This window comes from Mustela nigripes, chromosome 7 (assembly GCF_022355385.1).
Source record: "Mustela nigripes isolate SB6536 chromosome 7, MUSNIG.SB6536, whole genome shotgun sequence".
Taxonomy (NCBI): domain Eukaryota; kingdom Metazoa; phylum Chordata; class Mammalia; order Carnivora; family Mustelidae; genus Mustela; species Mustela nigripes.
The window spans coordinates 88,772,018-88,793,462 of NC_081563.1; the positions used below are offsets into that span (position 1 = coordinate 88,772,018).

At 36.5% G+C, this 21,445-nt stretch overlaps 1 protein-coding gene across 2 annotated transcripts in view; it reads left to right on the plus strand.

Moving 5' to 3' along the window:
- The window catches only part of LOC132021656 (E3 SUMO-protein ligase RanBP2), an 84,544-nt gene that overhangs the window by 57,322 nt on the left and 5,777 nt on the right, over positions 1 to 21,445 (plus strand). For both annotated transcript variants that reach the window (XM_059406387.1, XM_059406388.1), the window contains exons 19-25: positions 1,523 to 1,617; positions 2,546 to 7,514; positions 11,166 to 11,336; positions 11,985 to 12,077; positions 12,584 to 12,762; positions 18,980 to 19,184; positions 20,618 to 20,719. In XM_059406387.1, the coding sequence (XP_059262370.1) occupies positions 1,523 to 1,617; positions 2,546 to 7,514; positions 11,166 to 11,336; positions 11,985 to 12,077; positions 12,584 to 12,762; positions 18,980 to 19,184; positions 20,618 to 20,719 (5,814 nt within the window). The remainder of the gene's footprint in view (positions 1 to 1,522; positions 1,618 to 2,545; positions 7,515 to 11,165; positions 11,337 to 11,984; positions 12,078 to 12,583; positions 12,763 to 18,979; positions 19,185 to 20,617; positions 20,720 to 21,445) is intronic.

A 21,445-nucleotide genomic window follows, 5' to 3' on the forward strand; every position in this document is an offset into this window, starting at 1 on the left:
ACTTTGAATGAATCCAGGTTTTCCCATCATGTCGAAGAACTGCAAATTGTATTCCCATATTATTTCCAGTTTGCTGTCATAAATAATGCTGTGGACACATTCTTAGGATTGTTAGGGTATTTAAAAAATTCTTTTGTGTTGGATAATTGCTTTCCAGAAAAGCTATGCCAGTTTACACTTTTTTACCACCATTGTCTGATAGTGCCCATCTCATTGCATTCTTGCTTACTATTAGCGATTTATTGGTTTTGAAAAACCTTCACCAATTTTTAAAAACAAACATGGTATCAGTTTTTATTTTTTATACTGGGCATGTTCAACAGTTTATAATCATTTTATATTTTCTGAGTTAGCGGTTTATTTGGTACTTTTTTCCTAATATTATTTTTAGTAGGTTTATAAAAACTTTTTTCCCCCCTCCATTGTTAAGAGTCACTAGTCACTGATAAAGTCACTAATTAAATTTTCAGACTTTATGATTCTTGGCTCATATCCATCAGCTTGTTCTGTGTTCTTTTCCTTTTTTCTCCCCAGAATGTTTAAAATAACCATCTTTACCAGGCAATTCCGTTAGTTTTCCAAATTCAAACTTGGGCTTTAGCAATTTTTACTTTTGTAGTCACTGTGAAGAGAACATAAATAGACTGACTAGTCTTTTCTAGGTCTTTTTCAGGGCTTTCTAGAATCAATTGTTTAACGCCTCTTGGATCACAGTTTCCATTTCTTCCATGTCACGGCATAAATGGTCTTTTAAGTTGTTTTGTTTTCTGAAAAAACTTTAATAAAAAAACCTAAGCAGTAATTGTTGGTAGCTTTGCCATGAACATGATTGTCTTCCAGTTGTTGGTTTCCTGGTGAAACTCATACAAAACTGACTGAATAAATATTTGGACATCAACATGAGTGTCAGTCATGATGTGCCTTTTTTTTTTTTTTTTTTTTTTTTGTAAGTCAAGGAACACGTTCTGTGTTACCTGTGAGATTCTTTGCATGAATTTATCAGGTGATTTTTGACTGGACATTTTCAGCTTGAGTTTATAAAATGCAACCTTTTCTTTCTGCAAATTTTTAAGGCTTGCTTCAAAAAATGGCCCTGAGGCCAATCAGATGCATTTTGGTTCCTTAAATCCTTCCTGTGACTAGTGTATTCCCAGTATTTCTGATGTTGACAATAGACTGTGCTTTCGTATCATACCAATCTTTCTTAGAAAATGGACCAAACACTTTCTTCTTGGCTCCTTTTTTGATGCTTGTTGTGAGGCGCTTGTTCTTGTTGACCACTGTGGTGCTGCTCTCTTAACCTCATGTGTCGTATTTAGGGGTTTTCCTAGTTTGTCATTTGATAATCTTCTTTATGGTATATTTTGATGTATAGAAATTTAAAAAAATCTGTAGTTAAATCTTTCTTTGATTTCTATTGTTTTTGTAATTTATAGTTCTTGCCTAGATAGTCTTAACTATAGTATAGACTTTTTTAACTGTTTTCTTTCTTTTCTTTTTTTTTCTTTTTTTTTTTTTTTAGTTGCAACTACTGGCCCTTCAGTATATTATAGTCAGTCACCAGCATATAATTCCCAGTATCTTCTCAGACCAGCAGCTAATGTTACTCCCACAAAGGTAACAAAGGAATAATTTATACATTTATAAATATCTCCTTTTTAATTGTTCAGGCTTCCTTCAAAGAAATTCAAAAAGTAGTTCAGCATTAAAACTTATATGTCCCATAAAATATAGCTATTTTAAATTTCTTTCCAGATACAGAAGTTATGCCTCTTACTCATCTTATTTTTATGTTACAGTAAGTGTGAACATTTAGAATATTTCCCAAAAGTGGGGGCGATGGTGGTGGTGATGGGTCCTTTATCATTTTGTTTTGGTGGAAACAGGACTAGAATGGCCTTGCTGAACCACTATGTGGTAAGTACTTCAGGCCTGAAGTGACTATGTAGGTGTCTATTAACAACCAGTATTACAACTGTAGTTGAGTTAATGAAACTTTGAAGACAGATGGCTTGGGTGAATTTAGACCCTGGCTCTTCTGCTCACTGTGACCTTGGGCAAGTTTCTTAAATCTCTCTATGCATTAGTTGCCTCATATGTAAAATGAGGATAATAATCCCTTAATTCATAGGGTTTTTGAGGATATTAAAATGAGATATTATGTAAAGTGCTAAGAACAGTGCCCAGTTGGCACATTAGTAAATGCTCGATAAATGTTAGTCTCCATCATCATCATCATTATTGTTAACATCATTTAACACATTATTTAGGAATAAAGAAGAAATTTATTCTATACATTTATTGTAGAATTGGATTTTTAAAATTCTGTTATTAGTTAAAGCAATTTCCATTATATGCCAAGAAAGGAGTATAACTGTAAGTATCTTTGTAAGTAATGTCTTCTTTTAATGCTGTGGTATATACTTTAATGATATCTTTACCTTATAATGCTCATGTTTGTGGTTTGTGAGAATTGGTTTGTATCTAGTTATCTGTAGTTTTATAGACAACTTAACAAAAATCTTTAACTCTTTTTTTCTTTTAGGGTCCGGTTTATGGCGTGAATAGGCTTCCACCTCAACAACATATATATGCCTATTCCCAACAGATGCACACACCACCAGTCCAAAGCTCATCTGCTTGTATGTTCTCTCAAGAGATGTATGGTCCTCCCTTGCGTTTTGAGTCTCCTGCAACAGGAATTCTATCACCCAGGGGTGATGATTACTTTAATTACAATGTTCAACAGACAAGCACAAATCCACCTTTGCCAGAGCCAGGTTATTTCACAAAACCCCCAGTTGCAGCTCATGCTTCAAGACCTGCAGAATCTAAGGTTATTGAATTTGGAAAATCTAATTTTGTTCAGCCTGTGCCAGGTGAAGGAATAAGACCATCTTTGACAGCACCTGCACATACAACACAGCCAACTCCTTTTAAATTTAACTCAAATTTCAAGTCAAATGATGGTGACTTTACCTTTTCTTCACCACAGGTTGTAACACAACCCCCTTCTACAGCTTACAATAATAATGAAAGCCTTTTAGGTCTCTTAACTTCAGATAAACCTTTGCAAGGAGATGGCTACAGTGGGCCAAAAGCTAGTCAAACCATTGGACCTCGAAATACGTTCAGTTTTGGAAGCAAAAATGTGCCTGGAATTTCATTTACTGAAAACATGGGTCCAAATCAGCAAAAGAATTCTGGTTTTCGTCGAAGTGATGACATGTTTACTTTCCATGGTCCAGGGAAATCAGTATTTGGAACACCTGCACCGGAGCTGGCCAACAAGAGTCATGAAACAGATGGAGGGAGTGCCCATGGTGATGATGATGATGATGGCCCTCACTTTGAGCCTGTGGTACCTCTTCCTGATAAGATTGAAGTGAAAACTGGTGAGGAAGATGAAGAAGAGTTCTTTTGCAATCGTGCAAAATTGTTTCGTTTTGATGCAGAATCCAAAGAATGGAAGGAACGTGGAATTGGTAATGTAAAAATCCTCAGGCATAAAACATCTGGCAAAATTCGCCTTCTCATGAGACGAGAGCAAGTATTGAAAATCTGTGCAAATCATTACATCAGTCCGGATATGAAACTCACACCAAACGCTGGCTCTGACAGATCTTTTGTATGGCATGCTCTTGATTACGCTGATGAGTTGCCCAAACCAGAACAACTGGCTATTAGATTCAAAACTCCCGAGGAGGCAGCACTTTTTAAGTGCAAGTTTGAAGAGGCCCAGAACATTTTAAAAGACTTAGGAGCAAATGTAGCCACAACAACAAATCAGGCTATGAGAATTGTAAAAGAATCCACAAGTCATGATAACAAAGATATTTGCAAATCTGATGCTGGAAACATGAATTTTGAATTTCAGATTGCAAAGAAAGAAGGGTCTTGGTGGCATTGTAACAGCTGCTCATTAAAGAATGCTGCAACTGCTAAGAAGTGTGTATCATGCCAGAATCTAAACCCAAACAAGAAAGAACTCCTTGGCCCACCATTAGTTGAAACTGTGTCTGCTCTTACAGCTGGCCTAGAAAATACACCAGATAGATTTGCATCAACGACTCCAAAGAAAGAAGGTCACTGGGATTGTAGTATTTGCTTAGTGAGAAATGAACCTACTGTATCTAGGTGCATTGCATGCCAGAATGCAAAGGCTGCTAACAAGAGTGGATCTTCATTTGTTCAGCAAGCTTCATTTAAATTTGGCCAGGGAGATCTTCCTAAGTCTGTTAACAGTGATTTCCGATCTGTTTGTTCTACGAAGGAAGGACAGTGGGATTGCAGTGTATGCCTCGTACAAAATGAAGGAAGTTCTACAAAGTGTGCTGCCTGTCAGAATCCAAGAAAACAGAATTTATCTACTTCTTCTGTTTCAGCTCCTGCTTCCTTTAAGTTTGGTACTTCAGAAATAAGTAAAACCCCAAAGAGTGGATTTGAGGACATGTTTGCCAAGAAGGAAGGACAGTGGGATTGCAGTTGCTGCTCATTACGAAATGAAGCAAGTGCTACAGTATGTGTTGCTTGTCGGAATCCAGGTAAATTGAGTCTATCCACCTCTGTTCCAGCACCTGCCTCTTTTAAGTTTAGTACTTCAGAGACAAGCAAAGCTCCAAAGAGTGGATTTGAAGGCATGTTCACCAAGAAGGAAGGACAATGGGATTGCAGTATTTGCTTAGTGCGAAATGAGGCAAGTGCTACCACTTGTGTTGCTTGCCAGAATCCAAGTAAACAAAATCAGCCTACTTCTGCTGTTCTAGCGCCTGCCTCATCAGATACATGCAAGGCTCCAAAGAGTGGATTTGAAGGCATGTTCACCAAGAAGGAAGGACAGTGGGATTGCAGTATTTGCTTAGTGCGAAATGAGGCAAGTGCTACCACCTGTGTTGCTTGCCAGAATCCAAGTAAACAAAATCAGCCTACTTCTGCTGTTCTAGCGCCTGCCTCGTCAGATACATGCAAGCCTCCAAAGGGTGGATTTGAAGGAATGTTCACCAAGAAGGAAGGACAGTGGGATTGTAGCATTTGCTTTGTGCAAAATGAGAGTTCTTCCTTAAAATGTGTGGCTTGTGATGCCTCTAAACCAACTCATAAACCTATTGCAGAAGCTCCTTCCGCTTTCACTTTCGGCTCAAAAACTAAGTTAAATGACTCTTCTGGAAATCAAGTTGGAACAGGATTTAAAAGTAACTTTTCTGAAAAAGGTTTTAAATTTGGTACTGCAGAACAAGGATTTAAATTTGGGCATGTGGATCAAGAAAGTACACCTTCATTTACATTTCAGGGTTCTTCTAATACAGATTCTAAGTCAACAAAAGAAGGATTTAGTTTTTCTGTCCCTATGTCTGCTGATGGATTTAAATTTGGCATTCAGGAGTCTGGAATTCAAGAGAAGAAAAGTGAAAAGCCCCTTGAAAATGAGCCTGGTGTTCAGGCTCAGGATATCAGTAGTCAGAAGAATGGTAGTAGTGTAATTTTTGGTCAAACTGGTAGCACTTTTACCTTTGCAGATCTCGCAAAATCAACTTCAGGAGAAGGATTTCAGTTTGGCAAAAAAGACCCTAATTTCAAGGGATTTTCAGGTGCAGGAGAAAAATTATTCTCATCACAAAGTGGTAAAATGGCTGATAAAGCTGACACTTCTGCTGACCTTGAGAAAGATGATGATGCCTATCGGACCGAGGACAGTGATGACATCCATTTTGAACCAGTAGTTCAGATGCCTGAAAAAGTAGAACTTGTAACAGGAGAAGAAGATGAAAAAGTTCTTTATTCACAGCGGGTAAAATTATTTAGGTTTGATGCTGAGATAAGTCAGTGGAAAGAAAGGGGTCTGGGGAACTTAAAAATTCTCAAGAATGAAGTCAATGGCAAACTAAGAATGCTTATGCGAAGAGAACAGGTACTAAAAGTGTGTGCTAATCATTGGATAACAACTACGATGAACCTGAAGCCTCTCTCTGGGTCCGATAGAGCATGGATGTGGTTAGCGAGTGATTTTTCTGATGGTGATGCCAAACTAGAGCAGCTGGCAGCAAAATTTAAAACACCAGAGCTGGCTGAAGAATTCAAGCAGAAATTTGAGGAATGCCAGCGACTTCTATTAGATATACCACTTCAAACTCCTCATAAACTTGTAGACACTGGCAGAGCTGCTAAGTTAATCCAGAGAGCAGAAGAAATGAAGAGTGGATTAAAAGATTTCAAAACGTTTTTGACAAATGATCAAACAAAAGTCACTGATGGAGAGAGTGAATCCTCTGATGCAGGTGCTGCCAGTGCCTCTGATACAACCAGCAAGCCAAACCCTGAAAACACAGGGCCCACACTGGAGTGGGACAACTATGATTTAAGGGAAGATGCTTTGGATGATAGTGTGAGTAGTAGCTCAGTACATGCTTCTCCACTGGCAAGTAGCCCCGTGAGGAAAAATCTCTTTCGCTTTGGTGAGTCAACAACAGGATTTAACTTCAGTTTTAAGTCTGCTTTGAGTCCATCTAAGTCTCCTGCCAAATTGAACCAGAGTGGGACCTCAGTTGGCACTGATGAAGAATCTGATGTTACTCAGGAAGAAGAGAGAGATGGCCAGTACTTTGAACCTGTTGTACCTTTACCTGATCTAGTGGAAGTGTCCAGTGGTGAGGAAAATGAACAAGTTGTTTTTAGTCACAGAGCAAAACTCTATAGATATGATAAAGATGTTGGTCAGTGGAAAGAAAGAGGCATTGGTGATATAAAGATTTTACAGAATTATGATAATAAGCAAGTTCGAATAGTGATGAGAAGGGACCAGGTGTTAAAACTTTGTGCCAATCACAGAATAACTCCAGATATGACTTTGCAAAATATGAAAGGGACAGAACGAGTGTGGGTGTGGACTGCTTGTGATTTTGCAGATGGGGAAAGAAAAGTAGAACATTTAGCTGTCCGTTTTAAACTACAGGATGTTGCAGATTCATTTAAGAAAATATTTGATGAAGCAAAAATAGCCCAAGAAAAAGATTCTTTGATAACACCTCAGGTTTCTCGTTCAACCACTCCTAGAGAGTCACCATGTGGCAAAATCGCTGTTGCTGTATTAGAAGAAACCACAAGAGAAAGGACAGATTTAATTCAGAGTGACGACACAGCAGATGCAACTTCAGAAGTTGGAGAAGCGTCTAGCACATCTGAAGCAACAACAAAAGCAGTGGTTTCTCCTCCAAAGTTTGTATTTGGTTCGGAGTCTGTTAAAAGTATTTTTAGTAGTGAAAAATCAAAACCATTTGCATTTGGCAACAGTTCAGCCACTGGGTCTTTGTTTGGATTTAGTTTTAATGCACCTTTGAAAAATAGTAGTGAAATTAGTTCAGTAGTCAAGAGTGGATCTGAAAGAAAAGTGGAACCTAATTGCAAAGAGTCGAAGAATTCAGATGGCAAACAGTCTTCAGATGGCAAAGTCAGAAATCTCTTTGCTTTTCCAAAGGAAGAGTCCTCAACTAATTACACCTTTAAAACACCAGAAAAGGGTAAGCACTTGGTCTTTAGTATAAGCACAATTTTTCATCCATTGTGTAAATATTTTGCTTAATCCATATACTCTTTGTAGGATACTAATGTTTTAGTGAAAGTTGGGTCATAAACATAGTGCGTTGTGAACAGCCAAAAAATAATTGTACAGATTGTTTTTTCTGCCTAAATCTGTTTCCCTGTGACTGTTTAAACAGCGGCAGAGAACGTGTGTGTAAGTTATTGAGGATATCTAACTAAAAGATATTTATGTTTAGTGCAGAGAACAAGAACCTAATACAGTACCAAAGTTTAGTGACTCATGTACTCATGAGTATTAGCTTGAGTTTGATTTTTTTTAAGTGTTCATTCTTCAATGTATCATTCTCTTGTCACTCAAAAAACATGGTACTGAGATGTATGTTTATATGTCATATAATGTAGTCTTATCACTATTTATTAAATGAGCAAAGAATGAAACTACCAGGATAAATGAATATCTGAGATGGCTAAATTGATATAAATTGAGGGACTCTGGCTTTTTATATTTTAAAATCACATTGACTTTTATTCTCAAGATATCCAAAAATGAAATACTCTTTATTTTCTAGGATTTAATTTTAGCCTTTTTAAATCTAATCCAATGGCTTTTTGGACCAGCATCCCTTCCTCACAGCCTGAGAACGAAGGTATAGAGCTAGTATTCTCAGTATGAGATGACATCAGTTTTTTTTAAGCAGCTGGTAGTTAGCGAAGTAACTGGCTGTATGAAATTAAGCACTTAACACTAAGGTGTGCATGTTAAAAGAATGTCTGTTTAAACAAATACTTTTTTTGACTGGTGGTATATAACATCCTTTAATGCTGTTTTTGTTTTGTTTTGTTTTTAATGTACTTGGATGACATGTTTTTTCAGTATTGTACAGCATTACTTTGAGGTAGATCCATGTGGTCTTTATCTTTTGCTGCTTTATACTTCATTATTCTATTATTTTAAACTCTACTTAATGAAGACCTTTGTTTTTTCTAACATTTATCTTTAGCCAGGAATGTCTGCTAGCATGTATACACATGGAACAGAGTTGCCCTTTATTATTACCCTTTTGGATAGGGTTTAGAAAAATAACCCATTTGAAAGTAGATGTCATTTTTAAAGGCCAACATTGTATACCTGGTATGTTATAAAAGTAAACATTGGTATTAGAGTGGAGTAATAGGAAGTTGGGGAATCTGTTAAAGACCTTTGAGAGCAAGCTTAGGGAAATGAAAGCTATTAGTATCTAACAAACAACATATCTTGAGCAACACAACTATGTTCAGTGATAAAATAACAGTCCTTGATTCGGGGGCCCTTTACTCGATCACAATACTAGCTAAAGAACTTTGCTTTTAACTTTTAACCCTCATTCTTAACGATATATTCTTTGGGAATTTGTGAAGTGTGGACTTTTTCCTCTAAATGACATGTATTTGAATGCACACTCCAGGACTGTAGGTTAAGAATCCCTACAGTATACTACTGTATGACAAAGAGCCTTATTCTCTTTCAAATCCCAAAGGACCTTAGAAATGGAGGTTCCAGACACTGAGGAAACTGAGGCTTGGCTGGGCTATATGAAATGCCCACACTGTCTCTACCAGCTAATAGCAGAATTGGAGTAAGAATCTATATATCTTACAGTATTGTAATTGATACTATGTTTTTCTAATTAAGGAGAGTAAAAGGCAAGTTTAGCATTGTAAAAGGTCTCCAGTTCTCTAGATCAGATCAAATATGACCTGTGTATATAATTTAGGATTTTCTTTTTTTTTTTAAACAGATTTTATTTATATATTTGACACACAGAGAGAGTTATCACAAGTAGGCAGAGAGGCAGGAGAGAGAGAGGGGGAAGCAGACTCCTTGCTGACAGAGAGCCCAATGTGGGGCTCGGTCCCAGGATCCTGAGATATGACCTGAGCCAAAGGCAGAGATTTTTTTTTTTTTTAAAGATTTTATTTATTTATTTGACAGACAGAGATCACAAGTAGGCAGAGAGGCAGGCAGAGAGAGAGAGAGAGAGAGGGAAGCAGGCTTCCTGCGGAGCAGGGAGCCCGATGCGGGGCTCGATCCCAGGACCCTGAGATCATGACCCGAGCCGAAGGCAGCAGCCCAAACCACTGAGCCACCCAGGCGGCCCTAGAGTTTTCTAATAGCCATATTAAAAAATAGAATAAAAAACAGGTGAAAAAAAGAAGCAGATGAATTTAATTTTAATCTAAGCAGTTACATTATATCTGAAATAACATTTCAGGTTCTAATCAGATTATATAAAAATAAAGATATACTTCATATTCTGGGTTTTTTGTTTTGTTTTTTATACAAAGTCTTCAAAATCCAGTGTGTATTTTTATTTTTATTTTATTATCTTTTTTTTGAGGGAGAGCCAGTGAGGAGTGTGTGATCACAAATGGGAGGGACAGAGAGAGGTGGAGTGGGGAGGAGAGAGAATCTCAAGAAGACTCCATTCTGAGTGTGGAACCTGACACAGGGCTCAGTCTCCTGATCCCAAGATCAAGACCTGAGCCGAAATCAAGAGTTCGGCAGTTAACCAACTGAGCCATCCAGGTGCCCCTAGTGTGTATTTTTATACCTGAAGTAGGACTCAGTTTGGACTAGCCACGTTTAAAGTGCTTAATAGCCACATGTGGCTAAGATATGATTTTGGACAGCACCTGTTGGTACATGATTTGTTTTATCTGTTCCTTTTTTTTTTTTTTTTTAAAGACTTTATTTGACAGAGATCACAAGTAGGAAGAGAGGCAGGCAGAGAGAGAGAGGAGGAAGCAGGCTCCTTGCTCAGCAGAGAGCCCGATGCGGGGCTTGATCTCAGGACCCTGGGTCATGAACCGAGCTGAAGGCAGAGGCTTTAACCCACTGAGCCACCCAGGCACCCCTTATCTTTTCCTTTTGCCAGATATTCCTCTTTATTTATTGGCCACAGTGTATTGTATGAAGAATCCCTTTTTTCTTTGTGTTTTGCTTTTTTTTGTTGTAGTTTTTCAGCTATAAAATTTGTCCTAAATTTTTACAGTATTATACCAAGGATAACAGTAATTTTAATTTAGTTTTATATGTTATCATGCTTGGAAGTGTGCAAAACTGGATATAACTCCATTCACCCACCGTCCTTGGCAATTGTTAACAATTCCAATTATACACCATCCTTGACAATTGTTAACTTTTCTTGTAGGAACTAATCAAGGTTAGCTTTGCATTAGTTTCATATTTATACTAATCTTTGCTCATGATTTCTCTGAGTTTTTTCAGTTGTTGCAAATGCATGGATATTTTGCTAAACAACTGTTTAGTATGCCAGATATGGTTATGGCAGCACTATTTAAATGCCTTCTACAATTATAGCCATTAATAGTAGTTTTAAAAAAATGATCAGTGAGTAAATGCAGTAGTTTTTTGGTTTTAAATAGATTCTGTGTTCAGTAAGGGTTTTGACAGAACATTAATTTCTAATTCTTTACTGAGCCTTGTCCACATTAGAGTTTATGTGTTTTCATCACTATGTTATTTTAACCTAAAAATAAGTTCAGTGGTTTTCTTTTCAGCTAGGATATTGGTGTTAATACAACTATTTAATATCTTTTCTTTGTAATTTTTTGGGCTTACTTTATAGCAAAAGAGAAGGTAAAACCTGAAGATCCTCCCTCAGATGATGATGTTCTCATTGTATATGAGTTAATACCCACCCCTGAGCAAAAAGATCTTGCAAGCAAACTTAAACTTCCTCCAACTTTCTTCTGCTATAAGAATAAACCAGATTATATTAGCGAAGAAGAAGAGGATGGTAAATCTTCTGTTATTTAAAATGCATTCTTTTCATGCTAATCTTAGTAATGGGGGAGTATGGTTAAATTATTTAAAGCCTGCCTCTTAGAACCCAACACTGTTGTCCTCCTAGCTAAGATGTTTATCCTCAGTGTATGTATTGTAAATAGTCAATGGATGTAATGATTGAAACAACTGCATTTATTAAGTGAGGATTTTGTGGATGGCTACCATAAGTTGAGCAGGCATTTTGAGAATTGAAAGCAATCCTCATTTCCCTGTTAACTTAGAGGGATGGGGGACTAATGAGGCAGATGGGTGTTTCATTATGGAAAACTCTGTGAGCCATACCAGAGTCTTTCAGCAGGGGAATTCTATGCTCAGGAAGTTTCAGTAGGACTGGTTGAGTTTGGTGTAGAGGATTGGGTTGTGGGACATGGAGATAGGAAGATGATAGAGTAGCTCAAACAAGAAGAGAGCCTAAATAGAATTTCTATAATGACAGGAGAGGCATTAGGAATATAGAATTAGCAAAATTGGGTGTTCTTTCAATGTGGGGAGTAAGGGAAAGTATGAAGTTGAAGGATAGTTACTAGATTTCTGGCTAGAAAAATTCCTGAAACTTAATAGAAATTCCTTTTTTTTAATAAAATCAATTATACTTAAGATGAAGATTTCGAAACAGCTGTCAAGAAACTTAATGGAAAACTATATCTGGATGACTCAGAAAAATGTAGACCATTAGAAGAAAAGCTAACAGGTATGTTAAATTAAAATTACTAATTATAATGCTCTTACAAATTTTATTAATTCATTCATTCATTTGAGGGGAAAGAGAGAAAGGGAGGGGGAGGAGCAGAGGGGAGAGAATATCTTAAGCAGGCTCCATATCCAATGTGGAGCCAAATGTGGGCCTTGATCTCAGAACCCAGAGATCATGACCTGAGCAGAATCAATAATCAAACACTTAACCAACTGAGCCACTCAGGTGCCCAACTAGTTAGAAAGTTTTTAAAAAATCTTCTATTTAAAAGGAATCATCTGATCATTTTTGTAATTACCAATTTTACTTATGTACTATTCCTCTCGTGTTTTAAAATATTTAAAAATAGTAAAACATTGTTTTCTTGGTGATCCTGTTCTCCATTACCACTCATAGCTATTGCTATCTGGGTCTATAATCTGTACATTATATTGAGAACCATTCTTGGAAAGGAGTTGGACTTTTTGTCACTTTCTTTTGCTTGTGTTCTGTGGAATTTTCAGATAATGAAAAAGAATGTGTTATTGTTTGGGAAAAGAAACCAACAGTTGAAGAGAAGGCAAAAGCAGATACATTAAAACTTCCACCTACATTTTTTTGTGGAGTCTGCAGTGATACTGATGAAGACAATGGAAATGGGGAAGACTTTCAGTCAGAATTTCAAAAAGTTCAGGACTCTCAAGTAAGAGCATCTCCATTATTTTCCTTCTGATTCAGTTACCTTTGTTGATGCAGTAAACTGGAATGTTTTTTTTACCCAATGGTGGTAATGTGTTGTGGGAAGAAAATGGATTAGACATCTACCAATCAGCATTGACCAGAGAAGAAGGAGTTTTGTTCTGCATAGAGGATTGTAAAGATTCACATCCTATGTATGTTGGGTTTTTGTGGGGATGGGAGAGGTGGACTGAGCAGAATATCCTTTGGAGTGTTTACCACTAAGAATGATACTAATAAGTTCATTTTCCATGCAAATTAGTTTATTCTCTGGTGGGCAGAGTGGATAGGAAGTAATATTGGAGACAGTTCCTTGGCCTATAACTTGTCAATTTCATGATTTGATTATTTTCTTAGCACAACTGTAGTGATAATTTTAATAGATATCAGCACCTTGGTTATCTTAATTTGTATTTCACAGAAAATAGGAGACAAGGTCCCTGTCTAGTAATTGTTCACAGTCTAATATTGGCATGTATTCAGAATGTTCCTGCCTCCTCAAGTAATACTGGCTTTTTTTGTTGTTTTATTTTTGTTTTTGTTAGATGGTTAAAATAAGAGTCCTGGAATTAGTTGCACATGTAGTGGTTTTTTTAAGGGACGTGTGGCTAGAGAGAGATGTGGTGGTCTGAGTCTAAGAAATTTATTGTTCTTCATAGTCTCTCTGACTCTGAGGAGTCTTTGCTGGTCACCTAGGATGTGTATGTTTAAATTGAATTCATCAGTACAAATATAATTAATGGTCATTAGTTGATGTAAAGATATCACTTTCTCATTTATAACCAGATAGATTTATTTGTTGAAATCTGAAGTTTTTGCAGCAGTGGTCTCATTATTTCAATCTAAAGTGTATTTCAAATCACTTAGCAGTTTCCATGGATTCATTGTATTTACATGTATTTCATTGTATTTACATTCACAATATTTAGTGACCGTTACTCTAATTCCTCACTGTTAGAGGCTTTATCATGTAACTATTTATTCAACAAGTACAGTATAATCATATTAATAAAAACTTGGATTATACAGATTTAAACAGTGATTTAAAAATGGCCTCTTATGTGCAAAAACTTCTAGTAAGTTACTACTTTAACATTTATTTTAAAATTGAAAAATAATTTCAGTACTGATGCACAGACTAAATTGTTGATCATTTATTCTTTTTCTACCTTGTGATGCATGCCACTTGAGCTGGCACACAGGGACTTGGTGTATTTTGTCGGTATTTTATAAACCATGCTGTTTATAGGAGTTGAAGTATCTTATTTGAGGTGACAGTTGTGTTATTTTAAAACATTTGTGATTGTTAGAAAATATCCTCTAACACTATCACACTGTTCATTAAATAGTAGTATTAGTGGCTATTCAAAAATACTTTGGTACCAAAGTTAAGTATGATAAATCTCTTCTATAAAGGTTGGGAAAAAATGCTGCAATAAAATATACGTTTTGGAAGAGAGTAATTACCTTTTGATACACAGCTGAAATAGAAAACTAAAAACCATTTGAACTAAAATATGCTCTAAGAGATGTGGATTTACACTTTTTCAGAATGTGTTGTTCATGCTTTACACTCAGTTTAATTAATTTTGAATATGATATCTGTTGCTTAAAATGCCTAAGTGTACTCTCTTTATAAGCGTTTACTGTGAGCTAGCACTATGCTGACAATTGGGGATACAGTATTTTTTTTTTTAAAGATAGATTGATTGATTGATTGATTTGACAGACAGAGGTCACAAGTAGGCAGAGAGGCAGACAGAGACAGAGAGAGAGGGACGCAGGCTCCCTGCTGAGCAGAGAGCCTGATGTGGGGCTTGATCCCAGGACCCTGTGATCATGACCTGAGCTGAAGGCAGAGGCTTTAACCCAGTGAGCCACCCAGGTGCCCCGGGGATACAGTATTGAACAAAACAGAAGTAATTTGGTTTGTCTGTAATGAGTTTTCCATTCAAGACCTCTAAGGGGAGGATGCATTAGGAGCTGAATTAAAACCCTTCCCCCCACCCAAGTAGTCTAGCCTACTTTTTTGGGGTAACATTTATTGTGATATAATTCACACACCATACAGTTCACCCATTTTAAAGTATATAATTCCGAGGTTTTTAGTATATTCGCCGGGTTCTGCAACCACTCACAGTCAGTTTTTTTTTTTTTTTAATTTTATTTATTTATTTGACAGACAGATATCACAAGTAGACAGAGAGGCAGGCAGAGAGAGAGAGAGCGGGAAGCAGGCTCCCTGCTGAGCAGAGAGCCCGATGCGGGCCTCGATCCCAGGACCCTGAGATCATGACCTGAGCCGAAGGCAGCGGCTTAACCCACTGAGCCACCCAGGCGCCCCTCACAGTCAGTTTTGAACAGTTTCATCAACCCAAGAAAAACCTCTAACCTCTATCAGTCACCACCCTTCCCCATTTCCCCCTAGTTCTTCCAGCCCTAGAAACCAGTGATGGACTATCTCTATAAGTTTGCCTATTGTGGACATTTCTTTCTTTCTTTTTTTTTTTTTAAGATTTTGTTTGTTTGTTTGACAGAGAGTGACCACTAGTAGGCAGAGAGACAGGCAGAGAGAAAGGAGGAAGCAGGCTCTCTGCTGAGCGGAGCTCGATGCGGGGCTCAATCCCAGGACCCTGGGCTCATGACCTGAGCCGAGGGCAGAGGCTTTAACCCACTGAGCCACCCAGGCGCCCCTATTGTGGACATTTCTTACAAATAACTTTTGTGTCTGGCTTCTTTCACTTAATATGTTTAAGAATATCTACACTGTAGCATATATATACATTTATTGATTTTTATGACTGAATAATATTCCATTGTATGGATATGCCAAATTTCATTTATCCATTCATCTGTTGATGGCCACTTGGGTTGGTTTTACTTTTTGGCTATTATAGTAATACTGCTGTGATAGCATTAAACATTTGACACAAACAGAATGAATTTTCTTCGCCTTGTGCTTCAGGTATGTTAAGGACTTTTTTCATTTGTAGTAACTTCTTTTATTTACAGAAGTAAAATTCACTTTTGTGTATGTGTGTCTGTTTTCTCTGAGTTCTTACACATGCCTGAATTCTTATAATTCCCACCAAAGACAGGATAGAATAATTCCAACACACCCAGAATTCCTTTGTATCATCCTTTTGTAGTCAGATCCTCCCCTACCCACATCTTTTAGCAACTGCTGATCTGTTTTCTGTTTCTATATTTTTGCCTTTTCCAGACCAACATATGAATGAAATCCTATAATATAGGATTTCATATGAATAAAGTCCTACAGCATAGGCATTTGTCTATCCCTAAGTAGTATTCCATTTTGTGGCTATACCACAGTTTATTCATTGATCCATGGAAGGTCATTTCCAATTTATTTTGCTTTTTTTCTTGTTTCTCAAAGTGGAGCCATTCTTCATTTCTAGTATAGTTAATGTTCTAAGTTTCTTTCTAGGAACTGTTCAGCTCCATCCCAAAACTTTTACTATGTGGTATTTTCATTTTCTTTCAGTTTAAAATACTTACTTTCCTTGAGATATTCTTTTGGTACATGCATTAGGTAGTATGTTGCTCCCAAATATTTAGTGATATTCCACATATTCTGGTATTGATTTCTAGTTTAATTCCTTTATTGTCTGTGAATGTATTTTGAGTAATTTCAGTTCTTACAGGTTTATTGAAGGCTGTCTTGGTGATTGTGCACTTGAGAGGAATGTGTAGTTTGCTCTTTTGGGGTAGTGTTTTATGTTAATTAGATCAAGCTAATTGATGCTGTGCTAAGTCTCAATATATTATCCTTGACTACTTTTTTGTTTCCTTATTCTTTTTGAGAAGACTGTTGCTAGGCATAATTGTAGATTTGTCTATTTCTCCTATTAATTTTTGCTTAATGTACTTAGAAAGTGTTCCTTTTGCTTCTGTTTTCTAGAAGACATTGTAGGAATTGCTAGTCTTTCTTTCTTTCTTAAATGTTTGATAGAACTTGGTACTGAAACCATTTGGTCCTGGAATAATATTAATTGATTTAGTAGATGTAGGCCTATTCAGATTATCTGTTTCTTCTTGAGTTTTGGTAGGTTTTGTCTTTCAAGGAATTGGTCCATTTCATTTATGTTAATCAAATTTGTGGGTGTAATGGTGTCTGTGGTGTCTAAATTAAAATTGATTACCCTTTTAATAGCTATCAATTAAAAGTGAGTAGTGATGGCTTTTGTTTCATTTCTTTTCCTTTTTTAAAAATTATTTGAGAGAGAGAACACAAACAGGGGGAAGGGCAGAGGGAGAAACAGACTCCCCACTGAGCAGAGATCTGCAGGAGGGGCTCAATCCCAGGACCCCAGGATCATGACTGGAACTGGAGCCAGATGCTTTGACTGAGCCACTCAAGCGCCCCTTGTTTCATTTCTTTTTTCTTTTTTCTTTTTTTTTTTAGAGAGTTTATTTATTTATTTGACAGAGATCACAAGTAGGCAAAGAGGCAGGCAGAGTGGGGGGGGCGGGAAGCAGGCTCCCTGCCAAGTAGAGAGCCTGATATGGAACTCTATCCCAGGACCCTGAGATCATGACCTGAGCCGAAGGCAGAGTCTTAACCCACTTAACCACCCAGGTGCCCCCTTGTTTCATTTCTAATATTAATAACTTGCATCTTGTTTTCTTGGTTAACCTACTTTGGGTTTATATCAGTTTTTATTAACCTTTTCAAAAAACCACTTTTGATTTTGTTGTTTTCCTCTTTGAATTTCCTACTTTATTGATTTCTGCTATACTTTTCATTTTTTTCTAATCTTCTTGCTTTAATTTTATATTGCTCTTCTTTCTCTAGTTTCTTAAGGTAGGAGTTCATTGATTTTAGATTTTTTTTCTTAAAGATTTTATTTATTTGAGAGAGAGAGGGAGGGAGAGAGCATAAGGCCAGGGGAGAGGCAGAAGGAGAGGGAGAAGCAGACTTCCCACTGAGCAGGGATCCTGATGCAGGGCTCAGTCTAGGAACCCTGTGATCATGACCTGAGCCAAAGTCACATGCTTTTAACTGACTGAACCACCCAGGCACCCCATTGATCTTCTTAATGTATGCATTCAGTACTATAAATTTTCCCTTCCTTGGTTTTGTTGCATTTTGTAAGTTTTGATAAGTTGTACTTTCATATTTATTTAAAGATATTTTTAATTTATCTAGAGGCCTTTGTATATATTATTTTTTAAAAATGGGTTGTTTAATCTCTTAATATTTAGAATTTCTCCAGCTATATTTCTGGTAATGATTTCTACCTTAATTCTTTTGTTGACTGAGTATATATACTTTATGATTTCTGTTCTATTGAATTTGTTGAGGTGCGCGAATGTGGGTTTTTTTGGGTAAATCATCTATGTTGCTTTCTGTTACTGTATTTTTCATTTGTAAAATTCCCACTTGACTCTTTTTATACCTTAAAGTTTTTTTTGCTGAGAACTTGTTATCTTTTCATTTATTTTAAAGAATATTTGCCCTTATATCCTGGAGCATTGTTACAATAGCTTCTTTAAAGATTTTTTCTGCTCATTTTTTCTGCTCATTCAACACATGGATCATTTCATGACAACCCCGAACCCCTGGCCAAGGAGAGTTGGCTTTTCTTGGGAATTTTTTTCATCTCTGTCATTGCAGCTTCAGTTTTGGAGCTTCTCTAGCACCCAGGCTGGAATATGGGTTGGTAGGGAAGGAAATACCCTGGAAGGTTCTTACCACCGGATTATAACTCAGGTCTTGGGGTTCTTTTTTTTTTTTTTTTTAATAATTTATTTGACAGACAGAAATCACAAGTAGGCAGAGAGGTAGGCAGAGAGAGGAGGATGTAGACTCCCTGTGGAACAGAGAGCTCGGCGTGGGGCTTGATCCCAGGACTCTGGGATCATGACCTGAGCCGAAGGCAGAGGCTTTAACCCACTGAGCCACCCAGGTGCCCCAAATCTTGGGGTTCTTAATCCCCCTGCTTTATCCACCTTTCAGAGGCTTTTTATACTTGCTTTATCTGTTTCAGTCCAGTTTAATAGTAAAGATAGGATGGAGTGTAGAATGGGAGAGATAAGGTGAAGTGTGTTTATTCCATTATGTCTAGAATTCTCAATTACTCAATTTCTTTTAAAATAGGAATATGATCCTTTTTGTCAGTCAGTATTTAATGGCATAGTTATTTTTTTCCTTTTTGCAGAAATCCCAGAGTGAAGAAATAGCTAACATGGCTGACAGTATGTATACACGTGGGAGTAAAGTGACTGCACCATTTTTATGTAAATCTGAAGAACCTGGTTTTATTACCAAATCTGCTAGTTCACCACCTGTTTCTTCTGGAACTGTGGATAAACCTGTAGATTTGTCTGCTAGAAAGGAAAATGATGCAGATTCTACAAGCCAAGGTAAAATTTAATACGTCTACAAAAATCTTTTAGGCGTACATTACCATTACATAACATCACATAATGTCACCTAACTCTGTATTTGAGAAAATAGACTCAAATGTCAAATCTAAAAACTCCCTTCCCTTAAAACACATTTGAAACGTATAAAGGGGCATGAAATATTTGTAATAATAACCAGAAAATCATACTACCTTGTCAACAAAGATAATAAACATGTATTTTTATTGTTAGAGTTGTGGTTATTAACGAATATGAAGCACTGTGACTCTGACCTTTCTACTTGAGAATAAATAACAAATTTTGCCTAGTGGAGATTTTTCTTTGTGATAGGAATATTTGAATATTGTTTGAATTATCATTGAAGTATATTAAAATTCATATATGAAGTAATTGTGGATATTACAATAAGGTGGTTAAATTTTTATGGTACTACCTTAGTGTCTTTTACTTTATGTGCTTCATTAGATTAATCAGTTACAGTAATCAAACCTGATAGGCTTTCCTCTGTGTTTTTTCATTTCAGTTGATATTGGGGGTCGGAATCTTTTATAATATATTCCTTTAAAATTGCTTGTCTATTTTACCTAATTTGTTTCAGAAGTAGTCTTGAATAATGCACAATTACTATATTTATAGGCACTTGAGAGTCCTAATATGTTACAAGAGGAAGTAATTTCAGACCTAAAAATCTCATGTTTTCAGAAAATAAAAGTAGGGCTTAGGAATCTAAGAGATCATGTAGCTACACATTGTCAGGATTAAGACCCCCAAACTCCTGGTGACCAAAGATGTGAAAGATTTTTTTTTTTTTTTTTTTTTTTTGAGCTTACTTAGAATAGAGAACAGAAAAATTCTTTATGCAGGTCTTTCCTGAAACCCACCTGTGAATGAAAGTTTTAGATTATAGAAAACTGTAAATTATCTGGCTCAGTATAGATCTACATCTCATTTTTATTTATTTTTTTTAAGATTCTATTTATTTATTTGACAGAGAGAGCGAGAGAGGGAGCACAAGCAGGGGGAGCAAGAAAGGGAGAAGCGGGCGCTCTGCCGAGGAGGGAACCTGATGCAGGGCTTGATTCCAGGACTTATGATCTGACCTGAGGGCAGATGCTTAATGACTGAGCCACCCAGGTGCCCTACACTTTTAAAAAAGATTTTTGGTTGTGCAGTTGGTATAGTTTGTCATGAGAATAGTACCTGTACACATTACACTAAAGAAGTTCAAAATTGGTTGTATTTTGCAACTTTAGAGAATTTTGTATTTTGTCCTTTAGAGAAATAATCAGAAGACAAATGCTTCACACCACACACCCAAACACTTTGGTAGTATAGAACATCCCAACCCATTCTCTCTAGATCCTGGGTAAAAGCTTTGATGTTCAGTATATATTAAATGAAATGTTAAATTATTCTTTTCCTTTTGCCAGTGGAAAGCAAAACAGTTTCATTTGGATTTGGAAGTAGCGCGGGACTGTCATTTGCAGACTTGGCTTCCAGTAATTCTGGGGATTTTGCTTTTGGTTCTAAAGGTAAGATCAAGAGGAGAGATTTTAAAGATGTTACAGAATCAAACACAAATGAAAGAACTAGTCCTTTGCCACAGTGTTGTAACTAAGTTGGACATTTCTTCCCTCATCTCACCTTCCATTTTGTTTAAGGGTTTTAATGAGGAAGGACTTTTATATTTTACTATTATTTTTGACATTTATTAATATAAACCATAAGAATTTTCTCTTAATTCACTATAAATCCTGTTGGTAATCTTTTCCATCCTGAAATGTAGAACCATCTTTCCAGTTTTGGAATTACCTTGATTTTGGTGCATTGTTCTTTTAATTATACTTTTGGATTTGGTTTTAGTGAATATTTCAGATTTGTGCATCTATTTTTTAAGGAAATGACTTTATAGTTTTCTATTTTTCTAGTTTCCTTGATCAAGTTTGAATATAAGGCTTGTGCTGATTTATCACTATAAATTTATGGTTGATGAGGTTTCCCATCTTTTTCAGTGGTTTTCTGTTTTTAGTGCATTTTGTGTCATTTGTAGAAAATAATATATTACTTGATTGTTTCAAGTTTATTGGTATATTACTTTCATTTTCTTATAATGACTTTCATATTTTTCTGATTATAGCACAACCTAAGTTGTTCCTATACAAGATGCTTGGTTTGTGGAATAAATGTTATTGAAAATATATACTTAATATTTATGTAATTCAGAATAGCATGCTTCCCACCCACATGCTCACCCTTCT